The sequence below is a fragment of the Rhinolophus sinicus genome, linkage group LG15 (assembly GCF_036562045.2).
Source record: "Rhinolophus sinicus isolate RSC01 linkage group LG15, ASM3656204v1, whole genome shotgun sequence".
Taxonomy (NCBI): Eukaryota; Metazoa; Chordata; class Mammalia; order Chiroptera; family Rhinolophidae; genus Rhinolophus; species Rhinolophus sinicus.
Window position 1 is genome coordinate 17306834 of NC_133764.1, and position 23796 is coordinate 17330629.

The following is a 23796-nucleotide window of genomic DNA, read 5'->3' on the forward strand; positions in this document are numbered from 1 at the left end:
TAATAGATTTGGGCTTTCAGAACCCTGCAACTGAATTGTATCTTACTCCCTATCTACTTTGCTAGTTAATATGAGTGGATTTTAGATGAATGTGAAATTCGTAAAATTTCAGAACTTGAAGGATGTTACAAATTCTCTTCAGTTAGTAAACTGAGGCCCAGAGAGGTTACTATATAAGCTAGAAAGTGGCAGGATTAGAATGTGGGTTTTCCTTATTTCCCAACGTTGCTCCTTCTTCCAATGCACTGTTCTAGGGCCAGGTCTTTTTTGTCTAACACAGTGGTGACCTGAAGATAACTAGCAAGCTCTTAAATTATTTTGAGTTGCTCTGTGTGTCTTTAAAAGTAGGCCTCCATTTTTACTGCAAAATGGCTATTAACTATTAAGAATGAGCATTATCTTCATAGCAGGTTGCTAGTGGATAGCCCTTGGAGTGCTAGAAAGGCTATTATTATATATCTCTGGATTAAGTTAGATTGAGTTTTAGGCTTAGGTGAGCTTGAGTTCCTCAGTATTATTTTCAGGCCTTTATGCTTTTCTGTTAGGTGACAAGTTTTTTTGGTTTCCTATTTTTTATTAAAGCATGTATGCTTTTAAAAGTTCTTGTGATAGGTAGAAGTAGTATGCAAAAAAAACAAAACAAAAACCCACCATTACTTCTTGAGAAGAGGGTAGCATACAGCTAAATAGTAGGAATTTAGAATAACACTGGAGTCTTTGCCCAGATACATTCTGTTTTATACTTTGAACGCAGGAGAACCACAGGCTTTTGCTATTTCTGAGAATAAAGGCTGGTGGTGCTATGGGAAATTGGGAAGAAGGAGGAAATAAATCATGATTAGGGCTGAACCAGTAGTATGGCCAAATTAACTTAACCTGAAGTTTTTGGTGCTAGGTGTTACTTGAACAATTCCTAACTAGGCAATCCACACTGGTTAAAATAAAATTTGACTTCATTTTGCTGAGAAGAACAAATAAATCCAGGTATTTATTTTAATATTGGATTATGATGACTTAAGCATTTTTCTTTGTCTGCTTTTTTCAAGTGTACTACTTTTATAATCAGTAGAAACACTTAAAGAAAACCTTTGTTAACTGAACTCAACTCTCTAATCTGTGGGAGTTAAGGCCCTCATTGGCTGTTGCTGGGAATCCATTGGGATGCTAGACTGTTGGGTTGAGAAAAAGTGGATCACACATGTGTTAATACAGAGAGGAAATGGTCTTTAAATTGTATTTTCATTAAAAAGGAGGCAGTTTTAAATGATGATGGTTATTTGGAATTTATTATTAGAATGTGGACATTTGGGGATTCCAGATCTTATTTTTATTTATGTATTTATTTTTTAACCTTCCCTCCAGATCCCAAAAGGATAATCACTTACAATGAAGCCATGGATAGTCCAGATCAATGAAGGACCAGACTGCCTATTTGTAACCTTTCTGCAGCATTAGAGCCACCGTTCATGGGGGACACAAGGCTTTTATGCTCCTAGATCTCTTCAACGCAGCAGAGGAACCATAAGTAGAATCACAGGATAATATATATACATATATATATATATATACATATATATATATAGTTATTTAAAAAAAGGCAACTGAAAGTAATTAGACTTCTTAAGGAATCAAATTTATTTCAAGAGACTACACATGGTTATTTAATCTCCGGTACTGAATAGTTTTTTTTTTTTCTTTTTCCTTTTGTTAATTTTTGTTTTTAAGTGTGAATGCAAGTGGTTAATGAATATAGACTTGTTAACAAGCGTGGTTCTAAAGTTCTGCTGTCATCAACTTGGGCAACAAATGACCCACTGGAAAGGCAAATCCACTTAAAAGATCTCTGTATCTTGTTCTGTGACTAATGTGATACACTAATCACGGGGAACCCAGAATGATTCAACATTTCCCCCCATTCCTCCCTTGATCTTTTGGTTATCCTTTGAGCCCTGCGAGAATGCTGGATAAATGCTTTGAAGTTTGCAGAGGTGTATTTTTTTAGGGAATATGATTTGCATGTCTTGCCAGGAGTTAAGAAGCCTCTGTGGGGTATTGGGGAAATGTTCTCTTCTTATTTTTTCTGGGGTGGGGATAGGGGAGGGCATTGAAGTTCTACAATTCTGGAATAGTTGGTGGTACATAATTCACTTGGGTTTGGTTACATATTGGACTTTAACAAGTGAAGAATCCATGAGAGTCATTTTTTAAAAAGTTACAGAACAAATAATTGGCTTTAGAAATTTAATATGGAAAAATATTCCTATGCCCATATTTTAATGTAATTGTATAAGTGGGAGCAAAAATATATTCTGCTTTTCAACTGTAGGTGCTCCAGACTTGCTCTGTCACTAACACTAAATGTGCTGTTTTCCTTGTTTTTCATCAAACATCTAAAGAGAAACTTCTGTACCTTTCTGTAAATTCTCTTTTAATTTTTCAGAATTGCCTAAAAGGGGAAGAAAAAAAGTCCATGAAAACTATAAAACTTTTCATGTTTTTAGCCAGTGAGGAGGTAATAAACCCTGCCTATAGAGGGTGTGTTTTCATGCAAACTATACTTCTGAGCTTGTTAGCTTCTAATTATATCTTAATAAATATATTTTATTACTAGAGCAAAATGGGTTTTTTAAGGAAAATAATGTGAAATTCTGGAAATTTTCTTTTGGGCAGAGAAGAGCATTAGCCCTGTCTTATCATCACATTGCCATCCTGTTGCACTGCAGCTTGTATATAGCATGCTAAAATGAGCTTTTTGTGTGTGTGGAGAATTGAAGGGTCCAATTTATGGTTGGGTGATGTTAGTGGCATAAAAACAAGTTCTCTCGCCTTACGTAGCATCACATACACACACACACACACACACACACACACGGAGAGAAGAAATTAGTATATCCATGTATGTCAAGTACAGGTTAAAATAGCAGGGCATTTATATAGAGAAGTGTAGTCTTCTAATAAAAGTAGACTGGATCCCCTGGGGTATTTGGGGAGAAAGTAGCTACTTTTGCTCAACCCCTTTGCTTAAGAAATACCCAGTTTTGAGCGACTGTAGTATGGATGAATTTTCTTGTTTTGTTGACTATTTAAGGCTTTTAACAAGTAGTTTGTGAAAGAAGCTGTTGGATTCAACATAGAATAGAGAAAATTATCTTTATAGTCTGGATTTCTGCCCTGCTTAGATTTTAAAAGTATAAGCATGGATTGCCAATTCCACTTGATGTAAACAAAACTTTATACACCATATATATATGTGTGTGTGTGTATACATACATATATATATATATATATGTATATATATATGTGTGTGTGTGTGTGTGTATATATATATATATATATATATATATATATATATATATATATATATATATATATATATCTTATTGTATCAGTCCAGGTTCAGAAACTTGTGGTAGGCCAGTTCCAGATAGTTTCATTTCACCTGTAAACTGTATCACTTTTACTGATAATTGTAATTTTCCAATGTATAATATGTTTACAGATGTGCCCTGCATTTAGTCTGCCTTGTTCCTATTTTGATTTTTGTCGAGTCTCCTGCCTGCTTGCCAAAAGCTAGGATGCTTCAGGCCCGTGTACAATTAAAAGTAGAGGCATCCTTGAGCTTTAAAGCATTGAACAAACTGGAAAATGCAACATACCACATACTGAAGTGAAAGAAGTCTGTGTTTTTGTGTTACTTTTTTTAAATAAAAATTTTCAAAAAGTTGAAAAAAAGATATAAGGTTGATTAAAGGGAAAAAAAAGGCTCCAGTTTGTTTTATAGGTTTTAAAGTTCTGCTGTGTGTTCAATTGCCTTGTGTAACCACTTGTCGCCTTAGGGCCAGATTCCACCCCCACTCCCAAGCCCCACTACTTTTTTTAAATGTCAAATTTGCTTGCCTGGAGTTTTAAATCTCTTCTGTCTCACAACTCACAAGAAACTTTCTGGGTTTGTGACATACAGAGGTTGAATGAATATATATTTAAAAAAAAAAAAAAAAATAGAAAAAGAAAGAAAGAAAAACCAGCCGCCATCCGAATGGGGCTTTTAAATTTAGAAGCAACATTTAGACAGTTATCTCCAGAAAGCTGTTGTTGCTTTCCTACTTCCCTTCCATATCCCTCAGGCCTCCATGTTTAAAGAAGCCAAAAAGAGAATGTACCCCTTCTGTTTGTCCAAAGGTTTTTGAGAGTCTCATTTCTAAATGAAACAATGCAACATTTCGCTTTGATTTCTCCACTGAAATTTCCTTGATTATATGGTTAGAGGTATATAGTTAGAAATTTCTCTTAACCTTCTGGGAATCCTAGTGCCCCATCATATTAACTATCAGTATTTTTGGGCATTGGGTTAATGGACTTAATTGCCTAGGTACAAGCAGGACTTTGGGACAGATATCCTTTGTGCTGTTTGGTAACATTTAACTCTACTTGTCGTAATCTTTCTCCTTAGGTCCTCACACAATTCCTTACAGAGCACTTATTAAAAAAACAAAAATCTTAAGAGTTGATCTGTTTTCTGATTATTTTTGTGTAAGCTTCTAAACAAACTTCAGCTGTGATTAATTTAGCACATTTAAGTAACATTAATGTGTTATTGTTTGGTATAAAGAATTTTCCTTCAACTCAGAGTATTAGTACTGTAGCATAAACCAAATACAGTCTAGAGGGGATTTTTAACATCCCTCCATTATAAAGACTGAAAAGGTGTGTGTCTGTGTGTGTGTTGAATGCTTGTGTGTGTGGGAAAGCAGATACTAAAAATGAGTAAATGAATGTGTGTAAGACATTATTATATTAGTGTTCAGAGAATGAACTTGTATTTATTTTGTGCCATTTGTTTTCATTACACAGAATAAAGTCAGGTGGTTTTAATCCTTAAAAGGGTAGTTGAAAAATGGCACTAAGAATGAAATCGTGACCTATTTTTTTAATAGCTATGAGGATACTAATTATGGGTGAAGATTTCTTTTTAAATCTGTCTTGATTGTAGGCTTCTGTGTCACATACCACTCTCTTGTAGATGTCTTGAATAATTCCCCTTCCCCACAAAAGACAGGGTGTATTTATCTCCTTATTCACCCCCACTTTGCTGAACTGAAGTTAATTGCATAGCCTTTCCTCTGACCTAGTAATGAACTTTCACATAAAGTGTATTTACAGCATCTGTAGTTAACCCTTCCTCCTCTACCTTTCTAGGAGGGGATAGATAATTAGGAATTTGTTAATGCCAGTTTGTTTTTTCTTGAAATAAATGGCTGGAGAGGTTCTCTCCATTTTAGAATTTTGCTCTTCTCCTTAATCACCTGCTTAACCTAGTCATTCAGAATCTGCAAATACTTTATAAAGGAAAAAAAGTGCATTGTTTTTTCAATAAGTTTCTAGGGAAAATATTACAAACCTCAGTTAAGAGGATTGTCCATAATACAAAATGTGTTTATTCGAAAAAGGTTACATAGCAGTGGTAGTTTCATACTTGGTTGTTAGGCTTATTGCTAACCCAATCGGAGGCATCTAATGGTTTATCTTTCACTATAAACTTTTTTAAACATGAAAAAGCCATTTAGTGTGAAGTCGTACGTCATGTACCAAATGGCCACAGGCAAGGAAATCTGTAAGAAGACTTGACTTTAAATTCCGCTGAATAAGAAGGGAGTCATTCTTTCAAGGCTTTCTTCTTTAGAGAAATAGATTAAAAGTCTTATTTCCAAGGATTATGAGTATAGTTATGCCACTGGACCGTATTCTCAAATAACACACCTCTGATCCCTCTAGCCCACCTATGCTAACTGCAGCACTATAGTGGGATAAGTACATATTTTGGACAGTAGTTTTTATGATCAGGTATGTTGATGCTGCACCAGTTAGTTTAGATTCTGATTTAGAACTTAACGGCTGGGTTTTAAAAGGGTTCCCCCCCCCCCAAAGTATTCATATTTAAAGGAGAGGGGACAGGACTAGAAGTATAGCTGCTCTTAAGTTTGCAGAGAGACATAGGTTATTAGTTTTTAATATCGATGTTATTTTAATGTAATTAATGGACAGCACCAGGATTCTTTTATGGTGAGAAAGATGGGCTTCTGCTTTGAGTATCAAAATGTTTCTCTTTAAGTATACTTAAATTGGGTCAGATGTGAGAACCAGGATCACCCTGGGTTGGTACAAAGAGTGATGAATCATTGGCTCCACTCAAAAGCATTGCTTTAATGAGTTAAATTTCACAGTTTTGCTACTCAAGAAAGGTTTTATGAATGCATAGTGTTTTAAGTTGTCTGTATAATCAAAACACCCAGTGAAGCATGAGTGGTATGTTGATTTTCCATTACTGGAAGTGTCAAATAGCAGTTATGGGCTAGAAACCTATGGAACAGTCTTCCCGTGTGACGGGATTGCTGATACAGACTTCCCTATTTATCCATACAATTTTGTTTATGTCCAGAGTTCTAAAGCCATTTTATAACACTAGTATCCCTTTTCTACAGCCTTATTAAAATAGCTACATTTTTTCCAATGCAGTATCCCTTTTCTACAGCCTTATTAGAATAGCTACAAACATTTATCTTCCATTTCAGTTTCACTTTCATTGTGTATCAAAGTTTTACTCTACAGACCAACAAACCAACTTGAGGTAAATTATATAGCTTTCCATATACCCTTATTTTCCTCAGGTGCTAAACAAAGGCCCCCAAAATGGATACTGCTTTAGTAATGTCTGCTTTATTAAAAGTATTTCTTTTGCTCTGTGTAAAGATTTGGTGTTAACAAAAATGGTTAATAATGTGTAAATATGAATGAATGGCTTTAGTTTGCCCCTGTTTGTCTATTATTGGTCTTTTATCCTCTATACAGGAGGATCTTTTCATGATCTTGAATACATTTCATTAGGTATTTGTTGCATTTTTAGAATGAAAATACAACTGTTTTCTGTCTTGGATTAATCCTGCTGCTGCTATGAAACTGAAAATCAAGAATGTGATGCACTTTTTACATTACGATATACCATACCTTTATAGGTTGCTTTGATACCTTTCCTGTAGCACAGCCACTAACAAGTGAATGAATTTAAAAATTCTCTTTGGGAGGGAATCAGTACAAATAACTTTATGGTATTGGCCTATGAAGGATAATAACTTAGGAAAATAAAAATTTTGTTAGTATTACACTTTTTGGCCTTAAAATGTCTTCTACTACTGAAAATCTTTTAAATCTTAGTTTTATTTCTATTGTTTCCTCTCTGCCTCAGAAAGAGGAGTTGGGAAGAATGGCTTAAAGGGTAGTATCATTGGTTTGTTGCTGGTCTATTTTAGAAAACAATTGTCTACTATATAAGCTGGGGACTTATTTTTTTGTTTGTATACAGAAGAAATAATGTCCAAGCCAGTCATATTTAGTTAAATCAATCAAAATTCCAACTATTCTCTCTAGTATATTTTTATTTAATCAAGTTAAACTTTAGTAGGAATGCTACTTGACAAAAGGAAAGTCATTTCTCAAGCACATACCCAAACTTGAAGGAGATTAAACCCAAAATAATGGAGGAAGAAAACACCAAATGGGGTGGAGGAATATGAGAAAGATATGTGGTCCAAAGCTATCTGGTTATGTTTTGATGTTGCCAATATTGCAAAGCCAAAATTTTAATTTGCTTATTTAATATATTTGTTGGCCAGAGATCTATTTTTATATCAATGTGCCTTGCATGTATATTGAAAAAATAAACATTGGGAAGGCCATGTAGTAATGCCTGAGATAGTTGATGGTTCTTACCACCTCACTGATTTTTATGCAGTATGAAATGCTCATTCTATCGCCCAACTGGTGCTCTCTGTTTAAAGTTATAGATCTTGTCACAAACTGGAACTATTTTATAAACTGGGGAAGTGATTTAATTTACATTTTTTGTTGTTTCTTTTTTCTTAGTCTGTTAGTGGCTGTTCTGTAGTGGGAAATAGTAAAAGGATTCTTCATTCCCTTTCCCTCCCCCCTCAGCACCTTCTTCAAGTAATGTGATTACACCATTTCTTGTGTGCTTTGAAAAAAGTTTCAGCTTGCAGTTTCCTTGAGTGTTATTAAAAAAAAAAAAGTGTTATAAAAAGCATTGTTTGCAAAATCTAGGGAGATAATGGAGTCCGCTTTAATTTGAAATTCTATGTGAGCTATGATCCAAGTTATTGGCTCTTTCCAACTTTAAAATTTTTTATTGTTAAAGCACCTTGCTTAGAAAATTTTAAATATTTATGTCTGCAACAATTGTCTCAAAATAATGAACTGTGCAATTCTTGTCATTAAAAAAAAAAGATCTGAACTCTCCCTAATGTGACTTGTTAGTTTTTCTGTATTTTCTGCCAGTGTAAATGTGAAACGCTTTGCTTGCATTACGTTTTAGAAATGCATTTTGCACACTAGAATTTTGCTGAAGCTCCATGAAAAGGTTAGATCTAAGTAGATGAATAAAGCTATGCACATGTTTTGAAAGTTTAGTTTGTGTGTCATTACCAAAAGTGACCTATTATTTTGCTGTTCTTAGCTTCACCATCTTTAGATACATGGCTCAAATTTATAGTTCTGGGCTAGCTCATCAGTGGAACTAGAAAAGGAAAACTGACACCTATTTTAGTAAACTTCAGTTTAAATGAGAGCTTGACTTGTATCTACTAAAGGGCTTTTCTTGAAACAGGGCAGTTATATCAGTTTTACAAACTGTTGGACTCATCCTCAGTGAAATTCTTGGTTTATTTGTTCAAATAGAAATGGGAAATAATTCAAACTAAAATGAAGGAAGGACCTTTGCCACATGGAGTTCTGTGACAATTTTATGACTTAAACCTGTTTTAAAGGTAGGATAACCTTTTTACCTTTATCACTTTAGCATAAATTTGGTTTAATGAATGAATGAATGATTGACGAGATTAGAATCATTAGGTTCTTTAAAGATCTAAGCACAGGTTGTTTTAAAGTTAATGTATGTCTTTTAAAAATTGCCCAGTTAGAACAAGTGTAGAATTTGGGCAAATTTGGTTAAATTGCTGCAGTCTGCATGTACTAAATAAATAGCCTTACTTCACATGTATGTGTACATAAAAGATTGTGTAGATGTACTGGCCAGGTTTTGTCAATCATCGTTTAAAGATTGTTTTGTAATCTCTTCAGGACCTTTGTAGAAGAGGCTAATACGTTTAAGTAGAAGATGATGCTAATGGTATTTCCCCCATGCTTCTAGATATAAAAAATATTTGTTTTATAGCTTTTTCCTGTGTATAGACGAGGGTTACTTCTCGCTCATCAAGTGTGCTCTTGATGTATGTTGACTTTGAAAACACAGCAAAACCCTTCTGTATCTTCACTGCAAGTGACAGTTAGAAACGAAGTCTACTAGTCAAGACTCGAAAGGTGGCCATCATGCATGGCCTTAAAAGGCATAAATGTAGAGAAATGGCTCTGGCCATCTATCAGCATCTGTCAGTTCACTTATGTTCAGTCTTAGAACGTAGTTGGAGGAGCAAAGTAATTCCTGTGTTTTGTGCATTGGCGTTTAGGAGCTGAGTTACCTCTTAATCTGGAGAAAAGGATAATTAGTGGACTACAATTATGTTAGAGGATGTCTTTCCTTCCCTCTCCCAATTAAAAAAAGAAAAAAAAAATGTTTGTTTTGCCCAGTCAAAAAGATAGGCCTTTTCTAGGTGAAAGAACACTGGCCAGAAATTTCCCCTTTTGCTAAATGCTTAGGTATTTGCATAGCTGTTTCTGATGTTATGGATTCTGAGGAAGTGTGAATTACGTGATGATCTTCCTTTATGAATGTCTTAACTTCATGTTCAGTGTTTTAAAAATACAAATTACAAACACTCTACATCCATACCCAGATTTACTTATTTTATCAGAAAAAAAAGACTTGAGAAATTTGTAGATCAAATTAAGAGACAATAAGTGTACATTGTTGAATAAAAAATTTTAAAGTTTCTGAGATGTTTGTGTTATCATCTTTTGTGTGCTTTAATTAACAAAAATTACTGAAAACTAATATTGTGACATTGATAATGATACACTTTCAAAGGGTTAAATGTACCAGTTTAAGTCTTAAATGTACCATGGTTATATGTCATGACTTTTTTTATAAGTGCTAAGATACTGCCAGGCCACATGCTAACCTCTCTGCATGGATTGTCTCATTTATTACTCATGGCAACTCTAAGAGTTTGTTGTGTTTTTATGATCCCCTATTATGACTATATTGAATCTTAGGTTAATTGACTTGCTCAAGGTCACCCAGTTAACATATGAAAAAGTCAATATTTGAATACAGAGCCCTGTGCATGATAAAAATAACCTGGCAACTTTGTTCAACATACAATTCCAGGCCCTTCCCCCCAAAAGTCTGATTCTGTAGGTCTGAGGCGAACAGGTTATTAAGGGGCTTAGAATGGCATGTTTATTGGAAAAAGCAGCTGTGAAAGCAGCTATCCTGTCTTTGCATGACGTTGAGCCTTATGTTCTTCCAGTTGAAATAAGAAACCAAAACTGAGATAAGCAATTAAGCAACTAGAATAAGTTGCCAAGATTCTGTATTTATTCATAACTCTATGTAGAAATATGTGGCAATGCATATTTGAGAAACTTCCTAAGTTTGTTTAGGATTGATTTGTCACAAGATGAAAAATCAATGCTGACATCAACATTACTAGAATAAAAGATGAGAAAAGATGCAGAAACATTTACCAAGAGTGTTACTATAGAGACTGATACATTTGGGTTATATATGCTTTAATGTTATTTGAGAGGGAAGAATTGTCCGTGACCTGGTAAGTGACTTTCAAGGACACAAAGAGAATTGGGGGTTTTACTGAAGCTTGTCTTTAAAAATTCTCAGCCACATAAGTGTGAGTCACATAAAGCATGGTAGTTAATTCAGTCTACAAATTTTTTTTTTAAATGACATTTATTGTGGATTTCAGCAACTAACATTTGGAAGAAATGTCTGTGAGCAGAACATAAAATTCATGCTAGATTGCTTCGCAAGGTCTCATGCTTGAGGAATTCTCTTAGAGCTTTCAATCTACTGCTGGATTCGGCGAATCGATTGAATCTGGGAAGTCTGAGCATGAGAACCCCACTCTCTCCAGTGTTTATAGTCTCCTCCATGATGGTCACATTCCAAGATATACTGATAGCCACGGTACCCAGGATACTGGTAGCAAACCCAGCTAGAAAATCCAAAACATGTTGGATTATTGAAGCTAATTAGGAACCTGGTCAACACCCCAAAACCTGAGCCTTTTTCCTCAACACAATTGGTAATGGAATTCTTCGAGGCTTAGAAAATGTGCTAGGTACCATTTGTGAGCTTAATATGGTTACAATTAATTGAAATTTAACTTTGATCATGAAAAAGGTATAAGACTAATCAATATACAGTGGTACCTCAGTTTTCAAACATCTCCATTGAACATTTTGGTTTATGAACGCCGTAAACCCAGAAGTAAATGCTTCGTTTTTCGAACATAACTCAGAAGTCGAACATGTCACACGGCTTCCGCTGAGTGCAAGATCCTGAGGCCTCGCTGTCGGCTGTTTTTGAACGTTTCAGGACTTGTGGATTACGTTCAAAAACTGAGGTAACACTGTACATGGTTCCATAGAGGAATGTGGAGGAGAAAAACAGTGACCTTAAGTGGTAGTTGGTACCAAGAATTTGAGATTCAAAATTACTAATAAGTCGGACAGCCATACCAATATGATGTTGATGTATGAAATTTGGTAAGACAACCATTGATATGAATATTCACAAGATTTACACCTGCAAGAGTTACTTTGAAATGAGTTACAACCCTGTTCTTGCACTTACGCCCCATACTGTATCTTCATGGAACCGACTTCGTTGTTGAACCAACCCATGGCTTGCAAGGAGGGGTAGTCATCACGGATCTCCCATTGGCGTCCAGTAAAGTTTTCTTTCTCAAAGATGGTAATCTTGGACTCCTTAGGATTCTATAACCCCAAATTTTTTTTTAAATATTATGGCTATCTTAATTTTTTAATTACTGTATTTTTCAAAATAAAAATACAGGAGGAAGTACATGATATTGATTATACAAATATTTCAGGCAATGTGGAGATTTATAAGAAAAAATTTACCCATAATCCTGTTTAATCCAGTTTAATACCGTAGCATTTAAAATGTACAAATAACTGATATAATACTTTGGAACATGAAAGACTAATGAAAATATAACAGCAGAAACAATACTTGGGACACACAGCTAACCAAGGGATTAATATTCACTAATGTAGAAAAAGATCCTGCAAATTAATAGGGAAAGTAAGTGTGTGTGTGTGTGTGTGTGTGTGTGTGTGTGTACACAGTGTTGGAAATAAAGTCCAGTAGGGGGTGTGAATACTACACAAACATTAAGAAGCAGAGACTAACCTATCTGAAGTACAAAAACAGTCCAAACTAGCCCTGGTGATAGAATGTGGGGAGGAGCAATTGACTGGAAAGTGGCACCAGGGAACTTTAATAGGGTGATAGAATTGTTTTATATCTGAATAGGGTGCTGGTTACATGGGTGTACATATTTTTCAAAACTCATGAGCATATACACTTATGATCTGTGCATTGCACTATGTGTAAAGTATACCTTAGAGGGAAAAATGTGGCATTCAAGTGAGATGAGAACATATTCAGATAGGACAGTACTTTTTAGGTCTATAACTGTTTAGATCTATAACTGTTTATAACTTCTTCACTACTTGAATTTTGGTAGGACTTTAAAATGAGATCATTAACAACTAAAATCTTGAGGAAATCACATGATATAGACGAATATTTGGAAGCCCAGCCTTAGTCTCCCAATATAGGGCTCATTTTCAACAAACCCTTGAAGATCAATCACCCTGCTTCTGCTTGAACTCTAAAGACTTTAGAAGCATCCTAGTCAGATGCAGTATTGAATAATGTGCGTAGTATTATAAATAAGGTTATTATGAATCAAAGATAAGACTGGAAGACTTACCTATATCTTCGGTCATACCCCTTACTTGAAGTAACCTTGAAGTAACAAGGGTTACTTCAGTATTTCCCTGTTTCTAGGTAAAATGTTATACAGATTGAAATTTGGCCAAAGATTTACTTTTGACTACAAGGTAAGTGCTCTCACTAGTTATCCTATTGCACTTTTGAAGATTTGGGCTCTTGAGTGTCCACTTCCTGCTACATATAAGAAGGCCTTTACTTTTAGCTTAATGAAAATACCATTAGTAGAGAAAAAAAAGGTAGATTTAGACACAGGGAGTTTTTCTCTTTTTTACTTTTAGCCTTCTTCCTGCCACATGTCAGCAAAACTGATGAGAAGTAACATTAAGTGTCAGTCCATATGCACCCTCTCTTGCCCCATTCCCCCCCACATGCACAGAAGTGAAAATTTCAGAGACTCACAGATGAACAGATGGGGCGGAAGGACATGAGGTGCTCGATGTGATAGGCATTGCTCCCACTCCAGGCATCCCAGCGAGGGTATTCTCCTCTCTCCAGGATGAACTGTTGCCCACAGAAGCTGGTATGTTCATAACCAATCCAGCTGCCAAAGACAAGTAGTGGTGTTTGTTTGCAGTGTTCAGAGCCTATGTGGCCTCAGGGAGAATGCATCTTTTGTTTTAGATGTTAATAGTGGGGTAAAATATCAAGCCAATTCCAATAGAGCCATATAAAGTAATACATTTATCACAAGAAGTAGGGAATGAGCTGGCACCATGTTTCCCCGAAAATAAGACCTAGCCAGACAATCAGCGTCTTTTGGAGCAAAAATTAATACAAGACGCAGTCTTATTTTACTATAAGACCAGGTCTTATATAATAGTAACAATATAATAAATATAACATCATAATAATATAATACCGGGTCTTATATTAATGTTTGCTCCAAAAGATGCATTAGAGCTGATTGTCCGCTAGGTCTTTTTTTCAAGGAAACACGGCAGCTGCACTAAGCAGGTTTGTAGTTGTGATATTTGTTTCGGGATGATCCACTGAAAGGGTCTAGTTCACTGGCCTGAGTAATGGTATTAGCAGTCTAAAGTTATATTTCCTTTCTTTCCAAGTTACCTTACTTACTTGGAGCTCCAGGTTCAGGATAAAAGTGACTGACTATTGCTTTGGCTCCAGCCAAACCTACCGGCTTCTTCCTAAGGAAGCAAAGGGATGAATAGGTAGCTGATGGATTACCGGTCTCTTGTTTTCCTTGTCACTTTGTGGGTTCTTTCCTGCTGTTACATACCTGTACCTTATTTATTAAAACACCTCAGATCAATTTTTCACAACTAGGTCTCAGTTACTGGTGACACCTTAAAGTATTACTCCTTTTAAAGGGTTAAAGAGCTCAATGGTGGTGGGCAACTTATAGGATCCTATCTACATGCAAAGCCAGTTCTGCTTAGGCCAAAGGAGAGTCCTTTCCTTTCTGTGTTTTCAGGCTAATGATAAAGGCCTCAACCACCTTGCCAAGAGTCAGAAGGCAAAACAAGAGGTCTTCCTCATCAAGGAGATTAACCATCACCAAAAAACTCCTGGAAGACTTGCTAGGAACCTATATGGCTCTCAAGTCCTGGGATTGAGTTCCTTTTTCCACAGAGACATTGGTTAGTGGTGTCTGTGCTGGGACGTGGAGGAGGGGAGTTAGCTGGAAAGAGGTTGCCCTTTGACAGTTTCCTCTCTTCTGCAGGCAAGAAAATCTCAAGGGGCCTGTGGCTGTTCCGAGGTAGGTAGCAGCCTATGGGCTTCAGAAGCACAGATCTGATAACTCACTGCCCTACCCCATGATATGTATTTCTTCAATTCCCCACAAATCTAGTACCAAGCCACTAAAATCCTCATGTTCCTTCTAACTTTGAGTTACTAAATTACACATGTAGTGTTTTCTTTGGAGATTACACCAGTCTGGAGGCCTCTCTCCTGGAAATGATTGGAGTCTGGGGGAACACCTTTCTTCCCTGATCCCCAGCTTTATGGTCCCATGTTCGAAGGGACTGGAAATAAGAGGCCTGAGGTTCTACCGAGGTCCATACTCACACGCCACATTCCACCTTGAGAGATCGGACGTTATCAAAACTGCGCTCAGAGACATTTGGGCAAGAGCTGATGAACTCCATCCTCTTACCCTGGAAGTTCTCCTGGTCATAGATGGTTATCTGAAATACGATTAAATTGGAAAAGAGAGCTAGAATGTGGTACATCAGGAAGAACAGAGGTCCTGGTCAACAGCTTAGCATGTGTCTGACCCTACGTTTTCCATCATTAGTTGTAGCCCACGATGCCTGATGAGGTGTCTTCCAGTATAGACATGGTAGGAAGGGGGTTGAATTAATACCACTGGTTGGTGGTGTTCATATGCCCAGGCTAAGGATGAGGTGTGGGGATTGGTTTATGATAGGAATAGTCTGCCACAGACAACAGCTGGCCCAGTGGACAGACCAAAGATTCATGGACTTATTCACCGTGCTTCCTAAATAAGTGTGGCCTAGGGGCCAGGATTCTGGGAGTCCCAGGGGCTCCCTGTCAGTTATTTCTTAGCTTCTCCAGCCACACCTGCTATGAAACTTAAGGTGTAGAGAGAGAGTTGTAATAAACCTCTTTCAGGCCTTGAACTAGAACTTGGCTCATGATCCTGGCTAGAAGGCAGCTCCCAAAGCTGTGGACTGCCTTCCAAGTTGACCCAATGAAGTGGGTAGGGGTGTTGGGGAAAACAGAAAAGCCTGAGGAGCAGCCACTTTAGACAATGGTCATAACCAATGTCAGGACGGGGGTCAGGAGACCAGGGTGCTATCACTTATTTGGGATCTGGCAGCAAATCTCTCTTCATTTCTGGGCCCTCAGCTTCTCCATGGCATAACCCACTCTGGGCTGCTGTATTTCAAGATGATGTTAGCAGAGGAATGCTGAAGTAGAAAACTATAGGTATAATCGCCCACCAATCATGAGCTTCCAGGGTCATCTTTCTTCTGCCCAAGTGGGGCATCCTGAGAGATCCATCCAGAGAGAGCGTCTGGACCTGGATGGGCCCCTTCCCCTACAAACTGGTGTTTTTATTGGTAGGTCACTGCCCCATGGAAAAACAGCCTGCAGCATCTCACCCCCTGCCCTATTGGATTCCTCAATTTTCCATGAGCTTACCTTCCAAGGCCCCACGGACCCTGGCATGGGGTTGGTTTGAGCCATCTTGGTGGTCGGAAAGGTTTCTGAAAGACAGAACACACACCAGTGGCATGGCCTCGGGTGGGGGATGAGGTGATGGAGCACGGGGGAAAGTAAAGGAAGTTTGAAAGTAATAGATTTTGGCTGGGATCCTGGCTCTGCCTCTCACTAGCCGAGTCTCGGTTGTCTTCCATCACTAGAGCTTATACGGGCAGGGTTGTTGTAAGGATTAGAAGCAGTACTGCAGGTAAAGCACGACACAAGCATCATGCCCCTTGATGACTGTAGTTCTCCTCTGGCCTGCCTCCAGGCGCCCCCTACAGGTGGCAGCCTTACCTCAGTCTCACAACCTCAATATAAACTCCTTGGCAACCATCTAATCCAGCCCCTCATATTACTCAACAAACTCCTCATGGCCCTCAAGCTGACCGGCTGTGTATGGCCATGCTGCCACCCTCTTTCTACTTCTCTGTCTTCTAAACCTACCCAGTTTTGGTCTTGCCTCCTCGCAGAAACTTGGCTGCTTTCCCCAGCCTGCAGCGATTTTCCTGATTTCTAGCGCTCATCACAGGACTTACCTGTGTTCCTATTGAGTATGTCCTGGTGCACATTTCAATGGCAGGGCCTGGGTCTCCTGAGTGACTGACGTAGCACCCAGCTGAGTCCATGTTAGGACAGTGGTGCATTGGAGGTAGGGGAATGGGTGCCATTGAAAAAGACTTATTGAAGGAAAGTGAGGGAAAAAAGAGGATAATAATGGCTAACACTTAACAATGGCTCACTCTATGCCAGGCCCTGTTCTAAATGTTCTACACGCATTAATACATTGAATCTTCACAACAAGCCTATGAGGTAAGTACTATCATCATCCCCATTTTACAGATGAGGACACTGAGGCTCATAGAGGTTGAGTAGACAGAAAAGATGGTACAAAGAGTAAAGGAGGAGGGGAGAGGGGAGGGAAGAATGTAGTCAGGCAGGTGTGCATCAGGTTTCTTGGCTCAGAACACCCATTTATGGCCCTTTCCTCAGGCTTCTATCAGGCCCAGGGACTGATGCATGTAAATTCTGTGATATATCTTTCCATTCTGACCCTCTGAATAAGCATTTCTCACCTCCTACCCCCACCCCCATCCATGCCTTCTCCTTGTGTCCCAGGAGCCTGTCATTCTTGGGACCCCATTCTCTCTCCCAGCCGTGATTACTAGGGCAGTGGTTACTGCCATATAACTGTCTCCTCTTGGGGTGACAAGAGAAGGCTTCCTCCTCACAGAGTTCCCCACTCTTCTGCAGCCCTCCCAGGAAGCTCTGACCACAAGGCAGGAAAAGTAGGCCCCCTCCTGGGCCTGTCTCTGTAGGGGAAAGAAAGGAAGGGCCAGAGTTCCCCTCAGGACCTTACTCACCCAGCTCCTGCTGTACAGTCTGGGTCTCCATGTGGTGCCACTTTCTCTGTGGCCCTGCTCTTTATAGCTCTGCAGACTAATGGTCTCGGGCTCTGTCAGCACTCTTCTTTCTCTCTGCTTTTGTTTTCTTGTTTTGATCCCCAAAGCTTTGGTGGCTCAGCCTGCTGGGCAGGCATCCGTCAGGCCTTTGTTTAAACTCGGAAACAGAAATCCAGACAGGATTTCTGTGGGTGAGGCTGGCGGCTGCTGCCTGCCTGGGCTGCTGTGGTCCCGGTCTCAGAGCAGCTTGGAGGTGAGGACAGGTCTCTGCATGAGTGTTTGTCCCCTGTCCTTCTCCAGTGTTCTGACACCACCCAAGGACCTTCCTAAGACCCCATGTCATATTGAATACATGAAAAGACACCTCGCTTCCCATACAGAAAACACATCTTTTTTATTGTTAAAAAAATATAAAGGATTATTACAATTCTGAATTTTCTTAAGAAAAATAATGGTTCACTCTATTCTTGGAAATCTTTGTATATATATATATATATAATTCAATTACAGTTGACTAGTAGACATGAATCTCCCAGTAGCTATTTTATTAAATATTTACTCACTTTAATTTTGCAGTTTTCTTTTTAAAATTTGGAATCAATAAATGTTGGGGGTTTTTAAGATACTGCTTTAGACCCTTGGTAGTCTCACAGGCCCAAGGTACTGGACCTGTAGTACCCTAAAGGGTAGAATGATTTCTCTCTGGAAGTTCAGGGCACTTGGTAAGGGAATCATGGGCTTCTCCAGGGGCCGTGAGGGGAGCCTCACAACTACTGTGAGAAGCAGGAGTGTGCAGTGGGTGGGGAGGGCTTTGAGCCCGGCAGATTGGGTTCAAATCCCAGCTCCCCTGGCTGGGTGACTTTAGGCAAGTCGTTCAACCTCTCTCAATGACCCAAAAGGAGATAATATCTGCCTGATACATTGTAGGTTTATTATTACTTGTTACCCTATGCTTTTGCTGGTGACAGATACTGAAGAAAATCTCCTAGCAGCTGGGAGAGAAAGAAACTTTTCCTCGTGAAGTTCTCTCAATCCCTCTGCCACTCTCGCCAGCCGGTGACTCAAGATTCATTGGCGTTTCCTTTTCTCAGAACGAAAAATCACAGGGTGAGTTCTGGCATGTTCGTAAGTATTTGTAGATGTGGGCAGAACATTTCAGACATACAGACCTGATGCTAAGCATGATGCACCAGCCCAGGACATTTCTGCTGCTTGATTAATTGGTGATGTCTGGATCAATGGCTGGCAAGGGACAGAGTCACCTGATCATGACTGGCTCTGGCCGGCTGGTGGCTATGCAAGGGCTTAAGGCATCAGCTGTCCATGGCTGGTGGTTCTTCTTCACATTTTCTTCCTCCACAAAATTAGGGTCTTAGGAAAACACTTATTTGTTCATTCGTTCGTTCATTCATTCATTCATTCATTCATTCATTCATTCATTCATTCCCTAACCCCTGGACTGGCTTAAGTACCCCCTCCATGTGCTCTCATGGACCCTGTACTTCTCCAATTTTTGCATTGATCATCCTGCAGAAATTACTTTAGAAACTAGAAGTATTGGGCTCCATGGAGGAGCACTGAGGCACTTGGGGCTCAGGTATAGAACAGAACTTTTCACTGTATATTTTCTGTACTTTTTGAGTTTTGAACAATGTGAACACATTTTCTATCAAAACAAAGTTATCTTTGAAAATAAAGAAATGGGATGCTTAATTATCTTCTTCTTCCACTAGACTTCATGCTCTACGAAGGCAGGGACTTTATCTGTGTTGTACATCGTTGTATCTTCACCTCTGGGCATAACTCCTGGCTCAATAAATATGTTTTGAATAAATGAGTGCCATCCTATGATGGGGTTTTTGACTCTGGAGGCACAGAGGTCACCATGATGTAGCCCATAGTTACCCTACCCACAACTGACCTACTCGTGTTGAACTTGTGCTTCATATACGCTCAGCATTTTTTAAAAATATTTCACCATTTACTATTATCACTAGTAGTAGTAGTGATAATATTATGAAGGGTATTTTTTAAAATACTCTCAGCATTTTAATTTGGGAGCTTTACACCCTACCTAGTATGGTGAAGACTGATGAGCCAGTTTTTTATTTTTGCAGAAAAGTAGAGCTTTTTTATGTTTGGTTTTGAAGTCCAAACACACAGACACAAAACTATTGTGGGGAGGAAATCAGGGTGATTGTGAAAACAATTTACGAATATCATCCAATATTCTTGGAGTCATACACAGCCCCAGCCTGTCTTCCCTCCATTTTCCTCAATTACCTTAAGTCTGCGGAAGTTGGAGGATTATCAGATCTCCGGTCCTAAACATCATGCATTCCAAATATCACCTTAATATGGTTTGTGACCAAATTCTAGAGGATTCCCTTTCTGACATTGTCTGGAACTGTTGCTTCATCTGCCTGCCCTATGTTGGTTCTGGCCTTGGAGCTCCAGCCCCCACCACCATCTCTTCCCAGGAAAGTCAGGGTACAGCTACTCCAGGAGTGACAATGAAGGGAGCAACCAGCTGTAATCCCTTCTCCCAAGCTGAGTTTGGGTCTCTCCTGGTCATCCATAATAACAATAACTACTGTTTACTGAGCATTTACTGTGAAGCAGATAGAGTCTCACAACAACTCCATGAAGTAGATCATTATAACGTACCCATTTTACAGATGAGTTAACTGAGGTTTTGAGGGACCAAGTTCTGGCCTGGGAAACTCAGCAGGGACTTGAATGCATGTTTATCTGACTCAAAGTCTGTATTCTTTCCTCTGGGCCACCTTGTCTCTCTGGTGTAATGTAGGATGATAATATCTACCTGACTTACCACTGAAGGGAAATGAAGGTGTTTAGGGTAGTATGAGTACTCAGTTAGAGCTCAATAAATGGTAATTACATTATTAATTATCCCAAATAGATACCCAGCTTCTGTCAGATTTTTATAGAGACAAGTGGGAGCAAGCAGCAAAGATTTTAGAAAAGTAATCAGATAAAATAAGGTTTTCTTTGAATTTGGAAAGACCACATTCATTCAGTTTTTCTTTGTTTCCAATATTTTTCTTTATTCAGTGTTAGCAGTGCATGATGTCAGCCTAATTTTCCAAAGGGCATTTGTTTATTGGGGACATGGATTTCAAATCATCTTCTCAGTCCACACACTATTGCGTAAGCAGGTGGGGCAACTGGCTGTCCAGTGGGATGGGCTATTAGATTTGGAGGTGATGACTGACATTAAGGGGAATGAGAAGACCCCCCAAATATAATGTTCAGTTTGAACCTTGGACTCCTCAACACTTGGGCAATGTGCCAAGCATGGTGGATGCTCAGTAGAATTTTATGGATGGCTTGAACCCCCAGCCTTGCCTCGGGGCCCAGGGAGCCTCACAGGATGAGGCCCAGTGTGGGAGGGTGAGGTCATCATGAGGCCAGGACAGCCCCTGGACTCAGCACTTTGTGGCAAGAACAGAATGAGGCTGACCAGGCGGCTGAGTAGCACTTCTGTTGTTTGGGAATAAGCAGGACCGGGTACAAAGCAAAGGGCCTAGTCAGCATGTAGCCATCACCTACCTCCCCCATGAGGGGTTGCTTCTAGGGGACCATTTTTGCCCTGTCCCTTGCTACCCCTTTAAACAAGCCAGAGAGCCAGCACTGGGCGGCCTGAGAAGGCACAAGCACTGGGAAAGTATTGGGAGGCACCTCAGGCCTCCAGTTCTTTCTGAGTACTTTCTGCGGTCATCCATCCCTCTGCTTCCAGGCATAAACGGTCGCTCACCTGCTCGGGGTGCTGTTGTCCTAAGGGCCCAATCTCCCTAGCCTGCTTCCTCTGTGTGTAACTGTCTTGAGGAGAGCTCAGCCTAATGCAGTCAACTGAATTTCTGTTTTCTTTCTTTTTTTTTTTTTAAGGAGGGCGCAGCTCACAGTGGCCCATGTGGGGATCGAACCGGCAACCTTGGTGTTATTAGCACCACGCTCTAACCAACTGAGCTAACCGGCCACCCCAGTCCACTGAATTTCTTGATACTGCAGCGAAAGTCATTTCCTTTCAACTGGAACCTTATGAAACTGTTAGAAAAATAGGTAGGAGGATGGGACTTATCCCACTGGTTCAGCCAACTCTCTCCACTACAGCCACACATTCGAACTCTGTCTCATTTACAGTGACTAGATTTAGCAAATGAAAATATAGGACACTAGTTAAATTTGAATTCCAGATAAATAATGAATAATCTGTAGTATAAACAGGTCCCAAACATTTTTTTTATACTAAAAAATTATTTGGTGTTAAACTATTCGTAGATGACCTGCTTCTGGCTCTGGGTTTCATACATAGCAGAGCAGCTCCCTTGCTGTGATCTAGTGAAAGTCAGCCCTTGACACAAGGGTTTGTTTCAAAAAAAGTGTATCTGGGCATTCTGGGTTTTATCTGCCAACCCTAGCCACTTCCCACCTTTATCTGGAGAACTCTGTGATGCCCCTCTGCCAATCTGCTTCGCTTTTGTCCTCTGGAGACGACAGTGTAAAAAGTAACCGTCTTCAGAAAGCCTTCCCTGGCAGACCCAGGCCCACCAGCCACGCCACAACTTCCTATAACAAGGGGAGAATGAAAGACAATCAATATGTTTTTATGTTCCCCAATTTTATTTAACCCTACCAAACCCTGTGAGATATGCTTAACTAACCCTATTTTACAGTAGAAAAAACAGACTCAAAGAGCTTATGTTACTTACCCAAGTTCACAGCTGGGAAGTGGCAGAGCAGATACCAAATTCAATTCTCTTTGGTACCAAAATCTATATTCTTTACCATGTTGCTTATAGGAGTCTCTTCCCCTTCACTTGTGTGCCAAGTATGACTCATAGGGAGTAGCCATAAAACCAACTTTATTTTCATCTCCTCTGCCCCTTTTGTTTCTTCAGTGGTGCTAGTTTCTCTCCCTTGCCCTGGATGTAAACTTCGGCAGTCCTGCAATTTTTTTCTGGCCACTTTTAGGTAATACGAAGTTGGATGGTTACTTTAAATCACAAAAGACAGTCTCAATTTTCAATGACAATGTTCAGTCCACTATAGTAACAAAAACTTCCATCTCTATTCAAAGGTAAGTCTTCTCCCTGCTACCCCAGATAGGACCTGCTTTAGGCAGAAAGCCTGTCCCCAGGGAAAATGCATTCTTTTTTTCTCCCCTCCCCCCCTACTCACTGGTTTCTGATATTTCCAGGGTTGGAGGAAGTGGGAGAGGAAGAAGAGCAGAACATTCCTTACCTGATGTCCTGTGGTAAGATGGTGTCACACCGTGCCTCGCAACTCTTCAAAGCTACCTGTCTTATGGGTATTTACTTGTTCATAGGAGCGTCCCACCTGCGGTAACCTTGACCTAGGTCTGTGAATCTCCACTATGGCTATTGTTTGTCCACTATGGCTATAGCCCCCAGGCACCTGGTGGTCTACTTCTAGCTTCACTCTGCTGAGGACCCATCAACCCTCCAGGAGTTTTAGTGGACTAAATCTGCCCCAGCCCCAGTCCAGTTCCTTCTGAGGCCTGAGCTGCCTCTGGTCCATGAGAAACACACATACTTACTTGACCAAAGCACATTCTGGTGTGTAGGCTGATTCTTCCTCTGCCTTCTCTGCTTTGCCTCATCCCTCAGCAGCTCAACCTCTAGATCTCTAACTACCAGGGACACATAGCAATCTTTCCACGTGGGCCCCATGGAGCCTTCTCCTTTGCATCAACATGAAACTCTTTCATTCCTCCCACAAATAAAAATACAGAACATCTGAGGTTCAGAGCGCAGCTGTCTTTAAAAATTCTCTTCACAGTTCTGTCTCTAACTCCTTATATCTTTGGGTACAAAGGGAGGGTTAAGACCCATCAAATCAGTTCTCAAACACCTCCTTTGAAATTTCTGCATAGTGGCCTGTCACATAACTCACTTTGGTTTCTGATATCTACCACTTTAATGTCTCAGCCAAAATTCCATGTTCACATCCTGTGACATGTGCGTATTACGTCACTGCTCTCTTCATGCTGCTCGCCCACCTATCTTCCCTTTATTCCCAGCAGGAGACCTTACATCCTATTTCATCAGGTATGAATTCCCTCAACTTCCGGCCCCTGGAAACTACGGTACCTGCAACACTATCTATTTCCACATCCACCCTCACCTCTTC

General features: G+C 39.5%; 2 protein-coding genes across 3 annotated transcripts in view; one reads left to right on the forward strand and one right to left on the reverse strand.

The window, feature by feature from the left end:
• Window positions 1-9961, forward strand: part of NUFIP2 (nuclear FMR1 interacting protein 2) — a 28162-nt gene extending 18201 nt beyond the window's left edge. For both annotated transcript variants that reach the window (XR_012492292.1, XM_019739506.2), the window contains one exon: window positions 1363-9961. Coding sequence is in view for 1 of the 2 variants with exons in the window: in XM_019739506.2 (XP_019595065.2) it covers window positions 1363-1415 (53 nt within the window). In the remaining variant the exon portion in view is untranslated. The remainder of the gene's footprint in view (window positions 1-1362) is intronic.
• Window positions 9962-11033: 1072 nt separating this feature from the next.
• CRYBA1 (crystallin beta A1) lies at window positions 11034-17693 on the reverse strand. Its single transcript, XM_019739438.2, has 6 exons — window positions 17584-17693; window positions 16160-16224; window positions 15059-15177; window positions 13430-13571; window positions 11840-11982; window positions 11034-11198 (listed from the first exon to the last, which is right to left on the reverse strand). Exons 1-6 carry the CDS (start codon window positions 17612-17614, stop codon window positions 11051-11053), a joined length of 648 nt encoding a protein of 215 aa, XP_019594997.2. The 5' UTR covers window positions 17615-17693; the 3' UTR covers window positions 11034-11050.
• Between the last annotated feature and the right edge of the window lie 6103 nt (window positions 17694-23796).

What these genes read in the sequence shown, in the direction of transcription:
- CRYBA1 (XM_019739438.2), bottom strand. Translation starts at nt 17,614, where the DNA reads ATGGAGACCCAGACTGTACAGCAGGAGCTGG. An exon ending in GGTCCGTGGGGCCTTGGAAG is followed by an intron (nt 15,178 to 16,159) that starts GTAAGCTCATGG and finishes ATCGTATTTCAG; the next exon opens with ATAACCATCTATGACCAGGA. An exon ending in TCCGCCCCATCTGTTCATCT is followed by an intron (nt 11,983 to 13,429) that starts GTGAGTCTCTGA and finishes TTGGGGTTATAG; the next exon opens with AATCCTAAGGAGTCCAAGAT.